Source organism: Xenopus tropicalis, chromosome 2, assembly GCF_000004195.4.
Source record: "Xenopus tropicalis strain Nigerian chromosome 2, UCB_Xtro_10.0, whole genome shotgun sequence".
NCBI classification, from domain to species: domain Eukaryota; kingdom Metazoa; phylum Chordata; class Amphibia; order Anura; family Pipidae; genus Xenopus; species Xenopus tropicalis.
Genome location: NC_030678.2, coordinates 3,203,954 through 3,226,138, shown reverse-complemented (window position 1 = coordinate 3,226,138; position 22,185 = coordinate 3,203,954). Strand labels below are relative to the sequence as shown.

The window sequence follows — 22,185 nt, the reverse complement described above, 5'->3', positions numbered from 1 at the left end:
TGTGGAGTGGCAGATTACAAAAGGCTCTGTTTGGATTTACACTGGTTTACATGCAACCAAAACTTGCCTCCAAGCAAGAAATTCAAAAATGAGCACCTACTTTGAAGCCCCTGGGAGCAACATCCAAGGGGCTCAAGAGCAACTGGTTGGGGATCACTGCTGTAAGGGAACAGCCTATACCTTTTGCTCCAGGGACCCCATGCCCAAAGAGCTGCCACTTCCCCACCTTGCCGCATGGGGGCACCACACCTTACCGCATGGGGGCACCACACCTTACCGCATGGGGGCACCACACCTTACCGCATGGGGGCACCACACCTTACCGCATGGGGGCACCACACCTTACCGCATGGGGACACCACACCTTACCGCATGGGGGCACCACACCTTACCGCATGGGGACACCACACCTTACCGCATGGGGGCACCACACCTTACCGCATGGGGGCACCACACCTTACCGCATGGGGACACCACACCTTACCGCATGGGGGCACCACACCTCTCAAGCATTCCAATCTGCTGCAACATCCAAATCCTTTTTTTTTTTAATAACCTGATTTTAGGAAGGGTGGGTGGCATACTGTTTGTCTTTCTGTTCAGCTCAAACTGACGCCAGGTAATGGGGCTGTACCAATCCGCTGCATCGACCCACCCAACTATTGGCAGTTACGATTACCCACCTAGGTCCTTCCCCCGTTTCAGGCCCAGTGAAATGCCCCCTACACTATCTGCAATATATTTTATGGGGCTCCAGGGGCCCATATTTAATTTGCACACAGCCTAAGTGAGTTGTAGTTACACTACTTCCCCCTTGCGCTTTCCACTTAGCAAAAGCCCATCCAGTGTGTTAGAGCCCAGTGTACTCCAGGAATTATGGCCTATCTAGCCGGTCTTGTCTGGATTTACAATCAAAAACAGGTTACACGTGTTAAAAACTTAAAGGTCAACTGCCCCTTTAAGGTGACCTAGCCGTGTGAGCCGCAGCGCAACCCGCTGAACGTTAATAGCTTGACGCATGCGCATCTGCGTTCCCCCAACCGGAAGTACTTTTCAAACTGACGTTTGTTGCCGCGCTTTCGCCGCAGATTTATTTTTCATGTGATTGGCGGAGAGTCGCGTTTTTTCTGCCTGAGGCCTGAGCTGATTGGCCGCGGTTGACCCAGGGCGGGTCTTAGGAATCGGATTACGTAATTGGTCTCCTCGCTGTACGAGCGGACGGATGATGTTGTAGCGAAGGCAGTGATTGGCAGCCCCGGAGCGTCTGTAGCCAGAGACCTGCGCTGTGTGATTTGCCTGTATGGGACGCAGGCGCAGTGGCGGCTCCTGACTGAGAGCCCTTCGCGCCATTCCTGGGAGAGGGGACGGGCGCATGCGCGCTGCGGAGTCACGTGGTGCAGGTAGGGGAAGGCGGACTGCGTGAGGCACCGAAGTCTCCTCAGGAACGGGCTCAGCGCTCCCCAGGCTGGCGGCTTCCCCGAAACCCCCCGACAACGCGACTCCTTCTGCCCCCTCCCAGGACTGCCCCATTCTCTTCTTGTCAGCGCACCGACACGCCTGCCCCGGTCATACAGCGAGGGAGTCCGGCGGCCCCGGGACTAGCGCCCCCTGCAGAGATGAAAGGGTGAGCTGGGGTCTCAGGGGTGGGAAGGGGCTGGGAGGCTGACACCCACCCTCTATTAACTGCCCCTGCCACCCACCCACCCTCTGGTAACTGCCCCTGCCACCCACCCACCCTCTGGTAACTGCCCCTGCCACCCACCCACCCTCTGGTAACTGCCCCTGCCACCCACCCTCTGGTAACTGCCCCTGCCTGCCACCCACCCACCCTCTGGTAACTGCCCTACCTGCCACCCACCCTCTGGTAACTGCCCCTGCCTGCCACCCACCCTCTGGTAACTGCCCTACCTGACACCCACCCTCTGGTAACTGCCCCTACCTGCCACCCACCCACCCTCTGGTAACTGCCCCTGCCTGCCACCCACCCACCCTCTGGTAACTGCCCTGCCTGCCACCCACCCACCCTCTGGTAACTGCCCCTGCCTGCCACCCACCCACCTCTGGTAACTGCCCCTGCCTGCCACCCACCCACCCTCTGGTAACTGCCCTGCCTGCCACCCCACCCACCCTCTGGTAACTGCCCTGCCTGCCACCCACCCACCCTCTGGTAACTGCCCTGCCTGCCACCCACCCTCTGGTAACTGCCCCTGCCTGGCAACCCACCCTCTGGTAACTGCCCTGCCTGCCACCCACCCACCCTCTGGTAACTGCCCTACCTGCCACCCACCCTCTGGTAACTGCCCTGCCTGCCACCCACCCACCCTCTGGTAACTGCCCTACCTGCCACCCACCCTCTGGTAACTGCCCCTGCCTTGCCACCACCTCTGGTAACTGCCCTGCCTGCCACCCACCCACCCTCTGGTAACTGCCCCTGCCTGGCACCCACCCTCTGGTAACTGCCCTGCCTGCCACCCACCCTCTGGTAACTGCCCCTGCCTGGCACCCTGGTAACTGCCCCTGCCTGCACCCTCCCTCTGGTAACTGCCCCTGCCTGCCACCCACCTCTGGTAACTGCCCTGCCTGCCACCCACCCCTCTGGTAACTGCCCTGCCTGCCACCCCACCCACCCTCTGAAACTGCCCTGCCTGCCACCCACCACCTCTGGTAACTGCCCTGCCTGCCACCCACCCACCCTCTGGTAACTGCCCTGCCTGCCACCCACCCACCCTCTGGTAACTGCCCTGCCTGCCCCACCCACCTCTGGTAACTGCCCTGCCTGCCACCCACCCCCCTCTGGTAACTGCACCCCCCCACCCTCTGGTAACTGCCACCCCACCCTCTGGTAACTGCCCCTGCCTGCACCACCCTCTGGTAACTGCCCTGCCTGCCACCACCACGCCTCTGGTAACTGCCCCTGCCTGGCACCCACCCTCTGGTAACTGCCCTGCCTGCCACCCACCCTCTGGTAACTGCCCCTGCCTGGCACCCTCCCTCTGGTAACTGCCCCTGCCTGGCACCCACCCTCTGGTAACTGCCCCTGCCTGCCACCCACCCTCTGGTAACTGCCCCTGCCTGGCACCCTCCCTCTGGTAACTGCCCCTGCCTGGCACCCTCCCTCTGGTAACTGCCCTGCCTGGCACCCAAGCCTCTGGTATCTGCCCTGCCTGGCACCCAAGCCTCTGGTATCTGCCCTGCCTGGCACCCAAGCCTCTGGTAACTGCCCTGCCTGGCACCCAAGCCTCTGGTAACTGCCCTGCCTGGCACCCACCCACCCTCTGGTAACTGCCCTGCCTGGCACCCAAGCCTCTGGTAACTGCCCTGCCTGGCACCCACCCACCCTCTGGTAACTGCCCTGCCTGCCACCCAAGCCTCGGGTAACAGTGCCAGGTCATGTGACTGCTCTAGTTTAGATCTGAGTAAGTTTAGGGTACTGGAGTAGAACTACAAAACAATCTCATTTACACATATAAGGGGGAATACACACAGAGCTACTTAGTAGCAGCTACTTGTCATGGCTACTAAAATAGACAATGCTGATCATTTACTCTGTGTGTCTTCTCCCTTAAAGTACAGCAGTCACTTTAACTGCAAAGTCTTTATGAGCAAGTGACAGTTGTGTTGCCCCAGAGGCCCCCAGGCTGTGCCCTGTCGTTGCTACCCAGCTGCTCTAACACAGGTCTGCACTCTGTATATAATATAAATGTTCATATGTTAATATGTGCAATGACATTTAAGATACCAGCCTCTTGTGATGACACTGCAGATTTTTTTTTAATCTTCTAACAGTTTCCATTTAATGGTTATGGTTCCCTTCATGTTTAGTACTTAAAGGAACAGTAACACCAAAAAATGAAAATGCTTCAAAGTAATATAAACTAATGTACTGCTGCTTTGCACTGGTACAGCTGGGGTGTTTGCTACAGAAACCCTACTATAGTTTATATAAATACCCCGCTGTGTAGCTCCGGGGGCAGCCATTCCTGCACCGGTACAGCTGGGGTGTTTGCTACAGAAACCCTACTATAGTTTATATAAATACCCCGCTGTGTAGCTCCGGGGGCAGCCATTCCTGCACTGGTACAGCTGGGGTGTTTGCTACAGAAACCCTGCTATAGTTTATATAAATACCCCACTGTGTAGCCCCGGGGGCAGCCATTCCTGCACTGGTACAGCTGGGGTGTTTGCTACAGAAACCCTACTATAGTTTATATAAATACCCCGCTGTGTAGCCCCGGGGGCAGCCATTCCTGCACTGGTACAGCTGGGGTGTTTGCTACAGAAACCCTACTATAGTTTATATAAATACCCCACTGTGTAGCCCCGGGGGCAGCCATTCCTGCACTGGTACAGCTGGATCAAGCCAGAGGTTAACCTACCACTTTGGTGCTTGTCAAAATGGTTGGATATTTTGTGATGTGCCTATTAACACTAATGGGCATCTGGTCAGAATGAAAGGAACCAACGAAGGGTTATGGCCTGCGCCCTAGCAGGCAGTATCCGGTGTAGAGAGAGCTTAAGCAATTGGGTGCCGATAAGTCAGGGGCAGATACCCATTATGGGTCTCGCATTGTGGTTGCCAAGAGACTCTAAAGATAAGGGAATCTGTATAAATCATAATACTCTTTGGTCGCTGACCCACGAAGCGGTTCAGTCTAGTGATGTGCCCTGTCTATTCATAGACCTGAACCCGCCCCACCTATGACATCACTGAGGGGGTGGGGCAAGACAGGCACGTGCCTATAAATAGACCCCGGCAGACCCGGAAGCACCCGGTTACACTTTTGATGTTATGTTGTTGGCTGAGACCCGCGGGTTGTGGGCCATCCCACACATCACTAGTTTAGTCGCCCGCAACAGATCTTTCCAAAATGGCTTTCCACCGGCAACAATAGGAGTCACCGGTGTAAAGCCCTTGGCATCACTTTGGTAATCCGAAGTCGCGCAAAGTTTCCTACTGCAGGAAACTTCCTGCAACTTCGGTAAATGAAGCGATGCTATGGGCTGAGTACATTCTTACCCTATAGGCTTATTACAAGTTTGAAGTACAAGTGACTCTTTAGGGTGAAGACACACAGAGTTACTTAGTAGTAGCTACTAAATACCAGAAAATCCCCTGCCATAGACAATACTGAGAATTAAGGCTGCTAAATCACTTAGGGGCACATTTGCTAATCCACGAATGCTCCGAGCGTGTATTCGGCGACTTTTTGTACCTTGCGTATTTTCGCCGTTTTTTTCGCAACTTTTTCATACTTTGTGAAAAAAATTTGTGCGACAAATTTGTATTGTTGCGCCGAGTAGGAAAGTTTGGGATTCATTCAAGCTTCTGTGACTTTCCTTGGGCAAGGTTGGAGCTGCAGAGTGCCATTGAGCCCTATGGGAGACTTTCCTTGGGCCGGGTTGGAGCTGCAGAGTGCCATTGAGCCCTATGGGAGGCTTTCCTTGGGCCGGGTTGGAGCTGCAGAGTGCCATTGAGCCCTATGGGAGACTTTCCTTGGGCCAGGTTGGAGCTGCAGAGTGCCATTGAGCCCTATGGGAGACTTTCCTTGGGCCGGGTTGGAGCTGCAGAGTGCCATTGAGCCCTATGGGAGACTTTCCTTGGGCCGGGTTGGAGCTGCAGAGTGCCATTGAGCCCTATGGGAGACTTTCCTTGGGCCGGGTTGGAGCTGCAGAGTGCCATTGAGCCCTATGGGAGACTTTCCTTGGGCCGGGTTGGAGCTGCAGAGTGCCATTGAGCCCTACGGGAGACTTTCCTTGGGCCGGGTTGGAGCTGCAGAGTGCCATTGAGCCCTACGGGAGACTTTCCTTGGGCCGGGTTGGAGCTGCAGAGTGCCATTGAGCCCTACGGGAGACTTTCCTTGGGCCGGGTTGGAGCTGCAGAGTGCCATTGAGCCCTACGGGAGACTTTCCTTGGGCCGGGTTGGAGCTGCAGAGTGCCATTGAGCCCTATGGGAGACTTTCCTTGGGCCGGGTTGGAGCTGCAGAGTGCCATTGAGCCCTATGGGAGACTTTCCTTGGGCCGGGTTGGAGCTGCAGAGTGCCATTGAGCCCTATGGGAGACTTTCCTTGGGCCGGGTTGGAGCTGCAGAGTGCCATTGAGCCCTATGGGACTTTCGTTGATGGGACCCCAAACCGACTTTTTCTATGCCCGTCATCATAATTCGATCGTTTGGCCCCATGGCCAAACGATGGAATTAGCCTGGATTCTCCTGATATTGCCCACCCCCAGGTGGGGATATCGGGAGAAGATCTGCTCACTTGGTGACATCGCCAAGCGAGTGGATTGGCCCGTGTATGGGGACCTTTAGAGGCAGTTATCGGTTAATAATCGGCATTGTCTGTTTTTTTTAGCCGGGACAAGTAGCCACACCGACTACTACTAAGGGGAGGAGGATTTTAGGACCCAGTGCCACAGACCTGACCGGGTTATTTCAAGTGAATGTTGCTTTGCATTGTACACAGTAAGCTTTTTCATAGCACGTCAGTAGCACAAGGGCATCAGGGAGATGTTTGTTTAGTAGGGCTCGTGTTTTGTTAGCATTTAGCTGCGTGGCCAGCACTTTCTGGCTAGCTACTGAAAAGCCACTGTATGTATTTGTGTTTAGGTGGCATGACTGCTGTTTGCAGCGCTGTGCGTTATAACAGTTCATTAAAGGGCTAGATCACCATTTCATTAGCACTTGGTATCACGTATAATTTGCAATTTATCTTTTTTTTTTTTTATTTAGCTTTTTTGAAGATTGGCATTTCAGCTGCCATCTGGTTGCTATGGTTCAACTTACTCTAGCAACCAGGTTGTGGTGTAAAGGAAGGACTGGAATATAAATAGAAGAGGGTCTGAATAGAAAGAATAAGTCATGAAAAGTAGCAATAAAATTGTAGTTTGTGAGTAAATCATTTTTGCTGTTGGGGTCAGTGACTTTCAGATGGGGGATATAAAGCAGAATAGAAAGGCAAATAAGTAAAAATGAAGACCAATTGAACAGTTGCTAAGGGAGAATAGGATATTCTGTATCAGAGGCAGTACCGTAAGGAAAAAGCCAGATGTGTGTATGTAGCCCTAAAATGAAAATCTGGGGTGGACCAAAAATTCTGCTTTATATGGGAGTCTCTGGGCTCTTGTGTGGATGCCCAGCTGGCCCCCCCAGCGCACTCTGGCTGGCCAAGATACGGATTTATTTTTGGACTCTTGCACTGGAACATTAACCTCTTTGCTGCCCCCCCAGAGTAAAGCGATATTCAAGAATGGGATTTTTGTCTGAAAAATCATGTTTTGTTTGGACAGTCTTCCTTTAACTTACACTTCCGAAATCCGAAGGAATGTTCTGGGCACACAATAAGCTGTACCCCCATACTGTACTGTCCTAAGGGAAACACTATGGCACCCCCTACCCATATGTATAAATACAAATATACAGAGAAGGAATGTTCTGGGCACACAATAAGCTGTACCCCCATACTGTACTGTCTAAGGGAAACACTATGGCACCTCCCTCCCATATGTATAAATACAAATATACAGAGAAGGAATGTTCTGGGCACACAATAAGCTGTACCCCCATACTTAACCCATATGTATAAATACAAATATACAGAGAAGGAATGTTCTGGGCACACAATAAGCTGTACCCCCATACTGTACTGTCTAAGGGAAACACTATGGCACCTCCCTCCCATATGTATAAATACAAATATACAGAGAAGGAATGTTCTGGGCACACAATAAGCTGTACCCCCATACTGTACTGTCTAAGGGAAACACTATGGCACCTCCCTCCCATATGTATAAATACAAATATACAGAGAAGGAATGTTCTGGGCACACAATAAGCTGTACCCCCATACTGTACTGTCTAAGGGAAACACTATGGCACCCCCTACCCATATGTATAAATACAAATATACAGAGAAGGAATGTTCTGGGCACACAATAAGCTGTACCCCCATACTGTACTGTCTAAGGGAAACACTATGGCACCTCCCTCCCATATGTATAAATACAAATATACAGAGAAGGAATGTTCTGGGCACACAATAAGAGTTGCATTGCTAGACACGGGATTTTCTCTGCTGCACATACGGCCGATTTCTTCCCTGCCTTTAGTATCCCGGTTGGGTTGTTTTTAGCGCTTACATGATCTCAGTCCCTGGTGTATAATAATAATCTGTGCTAATGTGTCGGAATGCTGGGCCAGTCATACTGCTTGTAACGAGGGGCAGACTCCTCTGTATGTTCCAGTGGGGCTCCCTGTTCCCCCAAGCACATTTATATCTGCTGCTGCCGGATCATGTTATGGGCAGATGGATAAACTGACATTTTTATTCACTCTGCGAAGGAAAGCGAGAAAATCTCATATATTTGTGCTGAGTTCTGACTCGTCATTCCTCCAATTCCTGCTGACTCGGCACTTCCTGCAGCCTCGTCAGGGTCAAGTAATTACAGGTGTGCGTTTGGTATCTGCTTGGTTGCCGTGGGTTACAAGGATCTGGAGCAGATGGTTACTGATTTACCCTGTCTGTTTTCTCTAAAAGCATGTGCTATTGTGTTTTGGGATGTAATTAAATAAATGTCTTAGTAGGGTTTATGTTCCTTTTAAAGGGGCAGTTCACCTGTAAATTAACTTTTAATATGATGTAGACATTGATATTCTGAGACAATTTGCAACTGGTCTTCATTTTTTATGGTTTTTGTTCAGCAGTTTTTCAGTTGGTATTTTGGCAGCAATCTGGTTGCTAGGGTCCTACGTACCGTAGCAACCAGGCAGTGGTTTAAACAAGGGATGGGGAGGGTACAGGTATAGGACCTGTTACAGGGGTTGTTTGCCTTTACATAAACTTAGTATAATGTAGAGAGTGACATTCTTGGTCAGTTTGCAATTGGTCTTCATTGTTGTTTTTATTTGTGTTTTTTTTTTAATTATTTAGCTTTTAGTTCAGCAGCTCTCCAGTTTGAAATTTCAGCAGCTATCTTGTTGCTAAGTTCCAGTTTAACCCAGCAACCAGGCAGTAATTTCAAAGAGAAACTGGCATATCAATAGAGTAGGCCGTACATAGAACGATAAGGAATTAAAAGCAGCAATGGCAATAAAACTGGAGCCTTACAGAGCAGTAGTTTTTGGCTGCCGGGGTCAGTGACCCCCCATAAATAATGAAGACCAATTGCAAAGTTGCTAGGTATAGGGCATTCTATAACATACTACAATACAATACTACTTACCTTACTCTGGATATCTCATTTATACATGGCTGCCATCAGGGGGGCAGCTAGGGCCCGGACTGCCGCTACACATACAGGGTTTGGGCAGATTAGGGGTGTTTTGGGCAGGTCAGGGTTATGGCCAGGCAAATATACAACGGCCAATGGCAACCCTGCATATTGGGGATATAGTCCCTCCAGTAACTAGTGTGCAAAGAGTATGGGTACCTGTTGAGGCCAATCACAGTGCCTGGCTCTCTGTCTTCTCAATAAATGGGTGACTGTTCCTATATGGGTAAAGACACACACAGCTACTAGTTGCAGCTACTTGTCATGGCTACTAAAACAGACAATGCTAATAATTTACTGATAATTGTCTCTGTGTGTGTTTCAGCGACATTCCCAGTATTGTCTATGGCATGGGATTTTCTGGCGTTTAGTAGCCGTGATAAAGTAGCTGCTACTAGTAGCTCAGTGTGTCTTTACCCTAGAAGTTTCTTTCTGTATGTGACCTAGCAACGGCTGGCGTGTCGGCTCTAGGCATTACTCTGGCACTAACATATCAGTATTCCTGTGCCCATCCCTGCTCAGGGGGGGGGGATTATTGTCAGCAGTTTGTAACGTGCCATTTAGCAGCAGCTGCAAATAGACCGGGGGCTTGTTGGAGACTTCTGGACGTGGATCTCTTTTTCAGGCCGGCACATTCCTTCTCGGAATGGTCAGCGGCTATTTTTACCCGCGAGCGGTGCAGCCATTGCTGAATTCTGGCAAGTATGAAATGTTTTTCCCAGGGTGTGAGGCAGAATTACTAGCATGAGGTAGGTTGGAGTAAGTTCAGCAAGAGCTGGTGTAGCCTATGTACAGTGTGCAGAAGCACCCCTTCCCTACGCTCCAAAGCCTACGTACTCTCCATGCCAGTCTCCCTTTCTCTCCAGCATAGGGGCGAGCAGCTCTGCCTGCCCTTGGGCACTGCCCCGGGGTACTGGGCCCAGGGCCCACTATACCTAAATTATGCACCAGTATCAGAAAGAGAGGGCTTTTCATTTGACTTGGCAGAGCCCGAATAAAGTGAGAGGCTGTCGGTGAGATTTCGGCTAAGTTGCTTGCTCATCTCTTTGGCTAATTGAGAAAAAGCAAATGTTGCTGACTGGGTAATGGCCGGCTCTTTCATTCCCCGCTTGGCACAGCAGAGTTTAATGCCACCCTGACAGGCGCTACTTCTCTCTACTCCACTTTGTGCCAATGAAAGCATTTGACTCTACTTTGTATTTGCATAATATGTATCCTAAATTTCCTACTCGCAGAGAAAGAAACTACTATTGGCCAAACTCAGCGTTAGTGGGCATTTAACCCCTGCCGTGCCTAGTAGGGAAGGTGAGCCAACCAGGCAGTGCAAAGAACATAGATGGGTGTGTGTGTGTGTGTATATATATATATATATATATATATATATATATATATATATATATATATATATATATATATATATATATATATATATATATATATATATATATATTTTTTTTTTTTTTTTTTTTTTATTTATTATAAATACAGGTATGGGATCCCTTATCAGGAAACCCATTATCCGGAAAGCCTGTCTCCCATAGACTCCATTTTAATCAAATAATTCAGATTTCCTTTTTCTCTGTAATAATAAAACAGTACCTGTACTTGATCCCAACTAAGATATAATTACCCCTTATTGGGGCAGAACAGCCCTATTGGGTTTATTTCATGGTTAAATGATTCCCTTTTCTCTGTAATAATAAAACAGTACCTGTACTTGATCCCAACTAAGATATAATTACCCCTTATTGGGGCAGAACAGCCCTATTGGGTTTATTTCATGGTTAAATGATTCCCTTTTCTCTGTAATAATAAAACAGTACCTGTACTTGATCCCAACTAAGATATAATTACCCCTTAGTAGACTTAAGGTATATACTTTTTGCCTCCAATGCTCTGCTCTCCCTATGATGTTTCTTTTCGGCAGTATTACCTTTACATCACTATTTTACACTTAGCGTGGCCACCAGTTTACAGGCCACTAATTCTGATTCCTACGTATACGTATGAGAGCCTTTCCTCGTCCCCTAGTCATAGTTCAGAATATTTTCCTTTGTTCCAGTAGCCGGATCGAGTTGGGCGATGTGACTCCACATAACATAAAGCAACTGAAGCGGCTGAACCAAGTCATCTTCCCCGTGAGCTACAATGACAAATTCTACAAGGATGTGCTGGAAGTCGGAGAGCTCGCCAAACTGGGTAAGGGCTGCAGTGTTTGTGGCAAGCAGGGGTAACAATGAGCATTTGTACATGTGTTTATTAATGGAAATAATGACCCTATTGGCCGGGAAGCCCCGAATATTAATAGTTTTTTCTTGCAGTGTTCCTCGCTGCTGCTCTTCCATTCAGCTGCTCATTTATATCAGAAACTGCCGCCTATTGGACTGGGTGCTGCCTATATTGCTACACATATTCAAGGGGCCCCCTTATTTAGCAGGACTGGTGTGTAACTTAAAGAAAAGTATTTGCTAGGGATTTTATGTGTTACTTTCCCAGAACTCTTTCCTCAAATTCAACTATCCGTAGAAGTTTAGGCCTCTTTATGTCACTGCCTCCTGTTGCAGGCTGCCCACTTTACTTTATGGGCAATGCACTTGGGCCGTAAAGGGGTTGTCCACATTGGAGTTAAATTTTAGTATGATGTAGAGTAATATTCTAAGACAATTTGCAATTGGTCTCCATTTTTTATTTGTAGTTTTTTAATTATTTCAGGGGGTTTTTCAGCAGCTCTCCGGCTTGTAGATTCAGCAGCTGTTTGGTTGCTAGGATCTAAATTACCTTAGCAACCAGGGTGTGGTTTGAATGTAAAGGTGGCCATACACGGGCCGATTCTAGCTGCCGACTTGGCACCTTAAAGGTCTGTGTATGGGCACTAACGACGGGCCTGCCCAACCGACATCTGGCCTGAAATTGGCTAGATATGGATAGGGCAGGTTTAAAAATCTAGTCAGATTGGGGACCGCATCGGCTCATTGATGTGGTCCCTGAACTGACTGTGCCTATGCCCGTCATTCTAACTCAATCTGAATTAGCCAAAAACCGCCCACCCTTAGGTGGGGATATCGGGAGAAGATCCGCTTAGCAAGCAGATCTTAGCGTGTATGTCCACCTTAAGACTGATACATGAATAGGAGCGGGACTAAATAGAAAAATAATATAAAGGCAAAATAACAAAACTGGAGCCTCACAGAGCAATAGTTTTTTAGCTGCCGGGGGTCAGTGACCCCCATTTCAAAGCTGGAAAGGGGCAGAAGAAGGCAAATAATTTATAAACTGTGAAAAACAAATAATGAAGAATAATTTAAAAAGTTTTAAGCATAGAATTGGCCATTGTAAGTAATAAAAATAGCTAGCGGAATTGATCTGACAATCAATTTTTTTTTTTTTGCTGGGGTCCGAGACCCCCAGAAACTAAGTAGCATTTTTTCATTTTTGCAAGCTTGAAACGGGCAGAATTGGGAATACTGAAACAGAAAACCATACAAAGGAGGCCAATTTGTACTTCACTTACTTCCATGGCTCCCTCTACCCCTCAGCAGTGCAGCCCCAAATACAGAGAGTCACTAAAGCCCCACGAGCCTGTCCCTTGTCCAACCTCGTATTAGCACCTCTCAGATAAATAGCTGCACATCTGCTTGGGAAGGCATCCCCCCTCCTTGGCCAGCCGGGTCGCTACAGCATCCCTAGCACCTTCTTCTTTCCACATCTTCTCATATAACATTTTTCTCTTAAAGTGGAATGTGCAGGTCTGAACTGCGTGGGGATTTGGCTTATATTCTAGATCAGGCCTGCACAACTGGAGGCCCACGGGCCCAATGGGTTTTTATGGCCGCCAGTCGGCCTAAAGGTGCCTTAGACTCCTCAGTATATCATCATCATTTTAATTTAATCTGGCCCTCAGGCATGCTATAAATAATCATATAATCAGTTGGTCAGCACTGTTCTAGATAAATTGGTATGTTCACTTTATCCCCTAATGAAAGACTTAATTCCACAGGCACACTAAATTTGAGACCAGGGAGACCACCTTATTTTGCTTTTCTCCTGAGTATTTAGGGCTGCAATTATATACAGGTATGGGATAAATTATCCAGAATGTTCCAAATTATGGAAAGGCCATCTCTCAGACTCAATTATAAACAAATAGTTCTAGTTTTTAAAAAGTGATTTCCTTTTTCTCTGTAATAATAAAACAGTACCTGTACTAGATCCCAACTAAGATATAATTACCCCTTATTGGGGCAGAACAGCCCTATTGGGTTTATTTAATGGTTAAATTATTCCCTTTTCTCTGTAATAATAAAACAGTACCTGTACTTGATCCCAACTAAGATATAATTACCCCTTATTGGGGCAGAACAGCCCTATTGGGTTTATTTAACGGTTAAATGATTCCCTTTTCTCTGTAATAATAAAACAGTACCTGTACTTGATCCCAACTAAGATATAATTACCCCTTATTGGGGCAGAACAGCCCTATTGGGTTTATTTCATGGTTAAATGATTCCCTTTTCTCTGTAATAATAAAACAGTACCTGTACTTGATCCCAACTAAGATATAATTACCCCTTATTGGGGCAGAACAGCCCTATTGGGTTTATTTAATGGTTAAATGATTCCCTTTTCTCTGTAATAATAAAACAGTACCTGTACTTGATCCCAACTAAGATATAATTACCCCTTATTGGGAGCAGAACAATCCTATTGGGTTCATTTCATGGTTAAATGATTTTTCAGTAGACTTGGAGATCCAAATTGCAGAAAAACCCCAGGTCTAAGCATTCTGGATATCCGCTCCCATAACCCATGTTTAATCTGGGCCTTTGTCTTTTAGTCACCATACTATTGTGCTGGTTTCCTTTCCCTTTTCAAGAGTTACTGTGGACATCAAGCAATATATGTGTATGAATAACATGGATAATAATATAATATGGATAACAATCCGATGGTTCTAGTCCCAGTATGTAGCAATGGCTGGTGTGAGTATAGGCACGGGGGTAGCTCTGTGTAGCCTTTCTCCTGAACTGAATTGCTGCAGTTGCAGATCAGGAACCTTCCCTTTCAGGTTACATCTGTCTCAGAAAAGACCTTTTTCTGACATTATTTTAATTAGAAACTTTTTCCCTCAATAAATGTTCTATTAATGCTTAGCATGTTTGTTTTTAGGTCCCTCAGGCCCAGTAACATTCCAGGGCTATTCGCATTTTTATTTATTATTTGGTGTTTTTGCTCAGTTGCTGACTCAATATCTCTCTCCCCCACAGCTTATTTCAACGACATTGCTGTGGGTGCAGTGTGCTGTAGAGTGGATCACTCCCAGAATCAGAAACGACTATATATCATGACCCTGGGGTGCCTGGCCCCATACCGCAGGCTTGGAATAGGTAAGCAGCCTTTTTATTAGTAAAAATTGCCAACTTTCTACACAATGCCAATCTGATGGGGGGGGGGCAGCTCGTTTGTATCATTCCATGACCCCGGTAATTACCAAGCCATGCCCAGGGCTCAGTCTGTTTCAGGGGTCAGTCTCCCCCAACGAGTCAGGTCTGTCAGGCTGCTGCCTTGTGTTACATTGTTTTACTGATTTGGGAACACATTGAGGCAATGGATGTCATGTACAGCGCATCAAACAGTACAATGTTCAACTTTATAATTCATGTATTTCTGTGTTTGCAGGAACAAAAATGCTGAACCATGTTTTAAATATTTGTGAAAAAGACGGCACCTTCGACAACATTTATCTGTAAGTAATCGTGCATTTTAATGGAATATCTCTGTGTATTGTTAGGGCCCCTGGTGGCCCTGCTCACAATACACGTTTTACGAATCTATTGTGCAAAGCGGATTAGTAAGAAGTGAGAACTTTGCCACCCAGTCTGAAATCTAAACACATCCATGAAAAGTAGGGTGAGCAGATCACTTGAAAATGCAGGGACACATCTAAAAAATCCAGCTAGCAGTTTATTTTAAATGCAGCGCTGCCCTGCAACATCTGGTGGCCCTAATCAGCAGCCAATCACTTTGAGACCCTAGAGCAGGGATCCTCAATCTACGGCACATGGGACCACCCAAGGTAATTTACCCGGCCCCCACTACGTTCTCACCCCTTGCAGCGGGAGCTGGAAGAGAGGGAGGACAGAGTGGGGGGAGCTGAAAGAGAGGGGACTCGGTGGGGAGTGGGAGGGGGGCGCTTGGAGAGGGAGGACAGATGGAGCTGGAAGAGAGAGGACTCAGCGGGGAACGGGAGGATGGATGGAGCTGGAAGAGAGTATTAAGCGGGGAGCTGTGAGAGGGAGGACAGACGAAGCGGGGAGCGGGAGGGAGAACGGATGGAGCTGGAAGAGAGCAGACTCAGCGGGGAGCAGGAGGGGGGCGCTGAGAGAGGGAGGACGGATGGAGCTGGAACAGAACACTCAGCTGGGAGAGGGAGGACGGATGGTGTTGGAAGAGAGAGGACTCAGTGGGGAGCTGGAAGAGAGAGGACTCGGCGGGGGGGGGAGCTAGGAGAGGGAGGATGGAAGGAGTGCGGGGGGAGCTGGAAGAGAGGACTCAGCGGGGGGGATAGTTGGGAGAGAGAGGACTCAGTGGGAGGGGGGAGCTGGAAGAGAGAGGACTCAGCGGGGGGGTAGCTGGGAGAGAGAGGACTCAGCGGGGGGGGGGGTAGCTGGGAGAGAGAGGACTCGGGGGGGGGGCTGGGAGAGAGAGGACTCAGCGGGAGGGGGGAGCTGGGAGAGAGAGAGGACTCAGCGGGAGGGGGGAGCTGGGAGAGAGAGGACTCAGTGGGGGGGAGCTGGGAGAGAGAGGACTCAGTGGGGGGGGGCTGGGAGAGAGAGAGGACTCAGCGGGAGGGGGGAGCTGAGAGAGAGAGGACTCAGTGGGGGGGGAGCTGGGAGAGAGAGAGGACTCAGCGGGAGGGGGGAGCTAGGAGAGGGAAGATGGATGGAGCAGGGGGGAGCTGGAAGAGAGAACTCAGCGGGAGAGGGGAGCTGTTATTGGGAGGACGGATGGAGTGGGGGGAGCTGAAAGAGAGGGAGGATGCAGGTGTAGGCTGTAGTTTGACCCCACAGCAGGGAGCTGGAGCAGGGTTGGGGGGGATCTATATTCCGGCCCTACCAACAGACTGAGGGACCATGAACTGGCCCCTTGCTTAAGAAGTTTGAGGACCCCTGCTCTAGAGGCTTTGAGTTACATGGAATGTCAGGCGTTTTGGTGATGGTTCCTCCACATGGATCTTATTGGAAACTGACCGTATTTTACAACTTAGTTGAGAGATATAGTTGAACCTGTAAGAAGGTAAAGTAGTGCAACTCAGAATGTGAGAGCGCACAACTAACCCGAGCATTTGTTTCCTCTTCGGCAGCCACGTTCAGATCAGCAATGAATCCGCCATAGATTTTTACAGGAAGTTTGGCTTTGAGATTATCGAAACCAAGAAGAACTATTACAAGAGGATAGAGCCGGCCGACGCTCACGTCCTGCAGAAAAACCTAAAGATTTCATCTCCGGGGCAGAATGCAGACGTGCTAAAGAGCGAAAACTGAACGGAAAAAGCAACAAACACTTCTCTTGCACTTGCTCGTCGCCAAATACGGAAAGAGACCCATTGAGTTTTATTCTAAACGTTCACCTCTAACATCCCCCCTTCTTTCTCCACTTTAAAAATGATAAAAAAAAAAAAACAGAAAAAATTGCTTCTTCCAAGAGTTACACAATCTGTCTCTCTCACACAAACAGGTATTTCAGTCGGTCGAACTCGGAATATTTCCCCGGGGCAGAGTTCAGTTCGGCGGGGGAATGTGGATTTCTTTGGCTTTACAAGTTTTTTTGTTTTTGGTTTATTTTTTCCCCCCCCTTTTGTTTGGGAGAGTGAGTGGCTTCTGTCGGTCTGGAATAGTCTTTAAATAAAATCTCATTTCTTTTTAGCATTCTCTTTCAAACCTCGCTGCCTTTGTTCTTATTTATCCTCGGATGTTCTGTGCACTTGGCTTTACCTATAGAATGTCCTATTCTTACTAACTTTTCAATTGGTCTTCATATTTTATTATATAAAGTTTTTGAATTATTTGCCTTCTTATTCAAAATCTTTGCAGCTTTCAAATGGGGGTCACTGACCCCGGCAGCCAAACCCTATTGCTCTGTGAGGCTCCAGTTTTATTGTTATTGTTACTTTTTATTCCTTATCTTTCTATTTAGGCCCTCCTCTATTCATATTCATGTCTCTCTTTCAAACCACTGCCTGGTTGCTACAGTATATTGGACCATAGCAACCAGATAGCTGTCTAAATTCCAAACTGGAGAGAGGCTGATTAAAAATCTAAATAATTCATAGTCTCATATTAGCACTCTCCATTATACTAAAAGTTAATCTAAAGGCAAACAACCTCTTTAATTTAATTGTGAGTAGATAATCAGGATGTTTTGCCTCTTTATATTAAGCTGCACTTGCTATTACCTAATCATATAAATTCCAGTACAACCATCCCATAGAGGGAAAGAATTCATGTAATGGGGGGGATAGTGGGGCAATTCCACATTTACACAGGGCAGTGTAGGGAATGATTTCAGCCCTACTAGTTGGTACACAAAACTGCTGCCCATTTCTCACAGGACTTGTGTTAAAGGGGCTGTTTGCCTTTACATAAACTTAGTGTAATGTAGAGAGTGTCATTCTTGGTCAGTTTGCAATTGGTCTTCATTTTTTTGTTTTTTTTATTTGTGGTTTTTGAATTTAGCTTTTTCTTCAGCAGCTCTCCAGTTGGAAATTTCAGTAGCTATCTTGTTGCTAGGGTCCAGTATAACCCAGCAACCAGGCAGTCATTTCAAAAAGAAAAAGGGATAACAATAGATGAGGCCGTACATAGAACGATAAGTAATAAAAAGCAATAACACTGGAGCCTCACAGAGCAATAGTTTCTTGGCTGCCGGTGACCCCCATTTGAGTCAGAAGAAGATAATTAAAAAAAAAAAAGACCAGTTGAAAAGTTGCTAGGAATAGGACATTCTATAACATAGTAATAGTTAACTACCCTTTTGAGAGACAAAGTTGGTCCTCATCCCGGTTATGAATATGGATGGAAATGCTGAATTTTATTTATTTTTCTGAACTTTACTATGTAACATCATAAATCACCGTTATCCCTGGCTCCCCCAATCTGATCCTATGAGGCCATATTTTGTGTGTCAGTGGCACTGCACATGCTCAGTGTGCTGCTGGTCAGACGCAAAGCTTTGGGGGGTCTTATTAAATAAAAAAAAGACTGCATATTACGTATAAGCTGATGCTACAGGGCTGGTTATGAATCAATTCTGATGCAGACTTCACTGGTTTCTGTGCTGCCATGTAATGTCAGTCTGAAGTACTAATTCATTTTATATTAAATATACAGTATATTGCAGGTCGCTCCCTAGGCTCAGGTAAGTGACAGCGACCTGGAGCATCTGGCAGAAAAATGGGGGGGCTACTGGGGCGCACCTTTTGGGGTGCAAATCTTCTCTGCTAAAGGGCTGTGGTGGCCTTGGGCTGGTACAGAATCCCAAACCATAATGAGCAGAATTGTGACATTTTTAAGCTTTGTACCTGTCACCCTAAAAAATAATTCCAAATTTATTTCTATTGTTAGTCAAGCAAAGGGCATGGGGGCGGGGCCGGCAATATATGATTGACAGCTAGGATTTGTAAATGCTTTTATAATGGCCATGGATGTGGTAAAGGGGTGGTTCACCTTTAGGATAACTTAGGATCCTATAGAATGGCATATTCTTAGCAACTTTTCAATTGGTCTTCATTTTTTTATTTCTTATTGTTTTTAGCCTTCTGACCCTTTGCTGCTTTCAAATGGGGGTCACTGACCCCGGCAGCCAAACCCTATTGCTCTGTGAGGCTCCAGTTTTATTGTTACTTTTTATTCCTTATCTTTCTATGTATGGCCTCTCCTCTTTCAAATCACTGCCTGGTTGCTGGGTTAAACTGGACCCTAGCAACCAGATAGCTATTGAAATTCCAAGCTGGAGAGCTGCTGAACAATAAGCCAAATAATTCAAAAACCAAATATAAAAAACAATGAAGACCAATTGCAAATTGACTCGTAATAGTGCTCTACATTATACTAAAAGTTTATGAAAAGGTGAATAACCCCTTTAAAGTGATACTGACACGTTCCTATAAAAATCCCATAGAAACGTGTCCATATTAGTAATGGGTTGTGACCTGCAAAATGTTTGGAGATAAAAGCCCCCCAAAGCTGCCCCCCAGCCCAGAGGGAGGATACCGAGAATCTGCTTCAGCCCACTGCAAAGACATACTTTTATACTTTTAATTGGTGAGAATGACATGGAAAAAGAATAAGTAACAGTAAGGCTGTTGCGCTTGGCACTGGGGGGGGGGGGGGGGGGGGGGGTAGGAGCAATAGAGGAGCTCACAGGGTAAGGAAGCTACGGAACTCTCTGTACAAACACTGGGAATATAGAAATTAGACTTCATTGAAACCAGAAGCTTTGTCGGTGCCGCCATCACATTGTGGGGTCCCACCACCCAGGATCAATCCCCCCGTGCTCATTCAATGGGAAGGACCTGCCAAGGAAAGAGCCCTGTATGGGAGGATATGCGGGTCCCAGAGCAGCGGGGGCATCACACTGTATTGGCTGCTCCTTCAGGAAGAAGTGGCCTTGGCTAGGGAGCGGTGATTGGTATCTGCCAAACAGGGTTTATGGCTATTGTTTAGGCCAGGGGTGGCCAATACGCCGATTGCGGTCCACCAGTCAATGAATTTCTGGCGTGCCGTGATGAAGCCGAGGATGCGGGAGTGCTGCATGAGTGTGTACGTACGCATTCCCCGGTCATCGGTCACTTGCCGATAAGGAAGGTCTGGCCATCCCTGGTTTAGGCTATAAAGCCATCGGGTGTGTATGTTGGCTTTCTCCCACCCAAGCCTATACGGCTGTGCCAGCATTCCCTGTGTGGCACTTTAGTTGTGTGGGACACTGTGCCTCGCGCTGCAGCACTACGGCCATCAGGCAGGGTCAGAACCTCTGGGAAAGTTAGGGGCTAAATTTCTGTATTTAAAAGCAAAGTTATCTCTCTTGGGGGGGCTGCAGTGCCAGAAACCCCTCTGTGAACTGTCTTTGCTTTTTTCATAAAGTAAGGTTTCCCTTTGCCATGAAATAAACACAGGGGCAGTAACCCATAGTAACTAATTAGCAATTAAGGCTTTAAACCTACTTAAGGGTAAGGAGCCATGGGGTAGTTCAGTTGCCCAAGTGTCATTTATCTCTAAATGACCCTGTTACACAGCAAATAATTCTCTCTGCCATTTAACCTTTTATTCTTCAACCAACAAATGTATTTGTAGCTGTAATATTGGTGTGTAGGCGCCATCTCAGTGCCTTGTGCCTGAGTCTGAGCTTTCAGCCAGCGCTACACATTAGAACTGCTTTCAGCTAACCTATTGTTTCTCCTACTCCCATGTAACTGGAGGAGTCCCAAGCCGGACTTGGATTTCTTACTATTGAGTGCTATTCTGATACCTACTGGGAGCTGCTATCTTGCTCCCTTCCCATTGTTCTGCTGATAGGCTGCTGGGGGTGAGGGGGGGGATATCACTCCAACTTGCAGCGCAGCAGTAAAGTGTGCCTGAGTCTGAGCTTTCAGCCAGCGCTACACATTAGACCTGCTTTCAGCTAACCTATTGTTTCTCCTACTCTCATGTAACTGGAGGAGTCCCAAGCCGGACTTGGATTTCTTACTATTGAGTGCTATTCTGATACCTACTGGGAGCTGCTATCTTGCTCCCTTCCCATTGTTCTGCTGATCGGCTGCTGGGGGGGGGGTATCACTCCAACTTGCAGCGCAGCAGTAAAGTGTGCCTGAGTCTGAGCTTTCAGCCAGCGCTACACATTAGAACTGCTTTCAGCTAACCTATTGTTTCTCCTACTCCCATGTAACTGGAGGAGTCCCAAGCCGGACTTGGATTTCTTACTATTGAGTGCTATTCTGATACCTATGGGCGCTGCGGGGCTGTGATATCAGGACACGGTATTGGCCATATTTCAGTTTGGGGTTCGCGGTACTGAGGCAGACAGACAGACAGACAGACACCCATAAACACAGAAGGGTTCAGTTGAAGTCCAGACAGTAAATCTGCTGCAAGTGGTTCAGTTAAAACAAGTTCGTGTTTGATTAAAGAGAATTTGCCTTGTCAGTAAATTAATCCCCTTGTGCATCAATACGTTGTTGCCCGGCAACCCATTTCCCACCCCACAGACTCAGGCTTTCCGCTCGCAAATGCTTCCGGTTTGGATTTGAGGCTCCTCCCCCCGACAACAGCTCAGCTAGTCACGTGGTTTGGCAGGTCACGTGGGGTCTCCCAGAGGCCGGAAGTCGGATTGTGTCGCTTCCTGTGGGTTCGCTAAACACTTTGGCGGGGGGAGAGGCCCCACTGGGGACCGACCCCGGGGCTGTGAGACTGTGAGGGGCGGAAGGCTGAGCCAGGTACCGGGGGGGGGGGCTTGTTGGGGCAACTGGGGTTACGGGCGGTACTAACAGGGGCTGCTATTGGGCTGCCTCTCACTTCCGGGGGCTTCTCTGCTAATAAGGGAGTAGGGCTTCGGGGCTCCCCATGGGGCTGTCATGCGGATTGTATAGCGGGGGGGGGGGGGTCAGTGTAACCAAAGGGGCTGTTGTCATGACAACTGAGTAGCGACGTCAGGGACAAGAGGAAGAAGCAATAGACTGGGGGGCAATAGTATGGGGGGGCATGGCTACTGAGGGGGCAATAGTATGGGGGGGGGACATGGCTACTGAGGGGGCAATAGTATGGGGGGGGGACATGGCTACTGAGGGGGCAATAGTATGGGGGGGGACATGGCTACTGAGGGGGCAATAGTATGGGGGGGGGACATGGCTACTGAGGGGGCAATAGTAT

At 48.0% G+C, this 22,185-nt stretch overlaps 2 protein-coding genes across 4 annotated transcripts in view; both read left to right on the top strand.

The window, feature by feature from the left end:
- Nucleotides 1-1,180: 1,180 nt before the first annotated feature.
- On the top strand, nt 1,181-17,202 carry naa50 (N(alpha)-acetyltransferase 50, NatE catalytic subunit). 2 transcript variants are annotated; one of them, XM_031895911.1, is made up of 5 exons: nt 1,181-1,624; nt 11,328-11,464; nt 14,530-14,649; nt 14,942-15,008; nt 16,626-17,202. In XM_031895911.1, the coding sequence occupies exons 1-5, from the start codon at nt 1,617-1,619 to the stop codon at nt 16,804-16,806; spliced, it is 513 nt and encodes a 170-aa protein (XP_031751771.1). In that variant the 5' UTR covers nt 1,181-1,616; the 3' UTR covers nt 16,807-17,202.
- Nucleotides 17,203-21,582: 4,380 nt separating this feature from the next.
- Nucleotides 21,583-22,185, top strand: part of usf3 (upstream transcription factor family member 3) — a 14,976-nt gene continuing 14,373 nt past the window's right edge. The window contains exon 1 of one of the 2 annotated variants that reach the window (XM_012956505.3): nt 21,583-21,752. The gene's annotated coding sequence lies outside the window, so the exon portion shown is untranslated. 2 annotated transcript variants of the gene reach the window in all.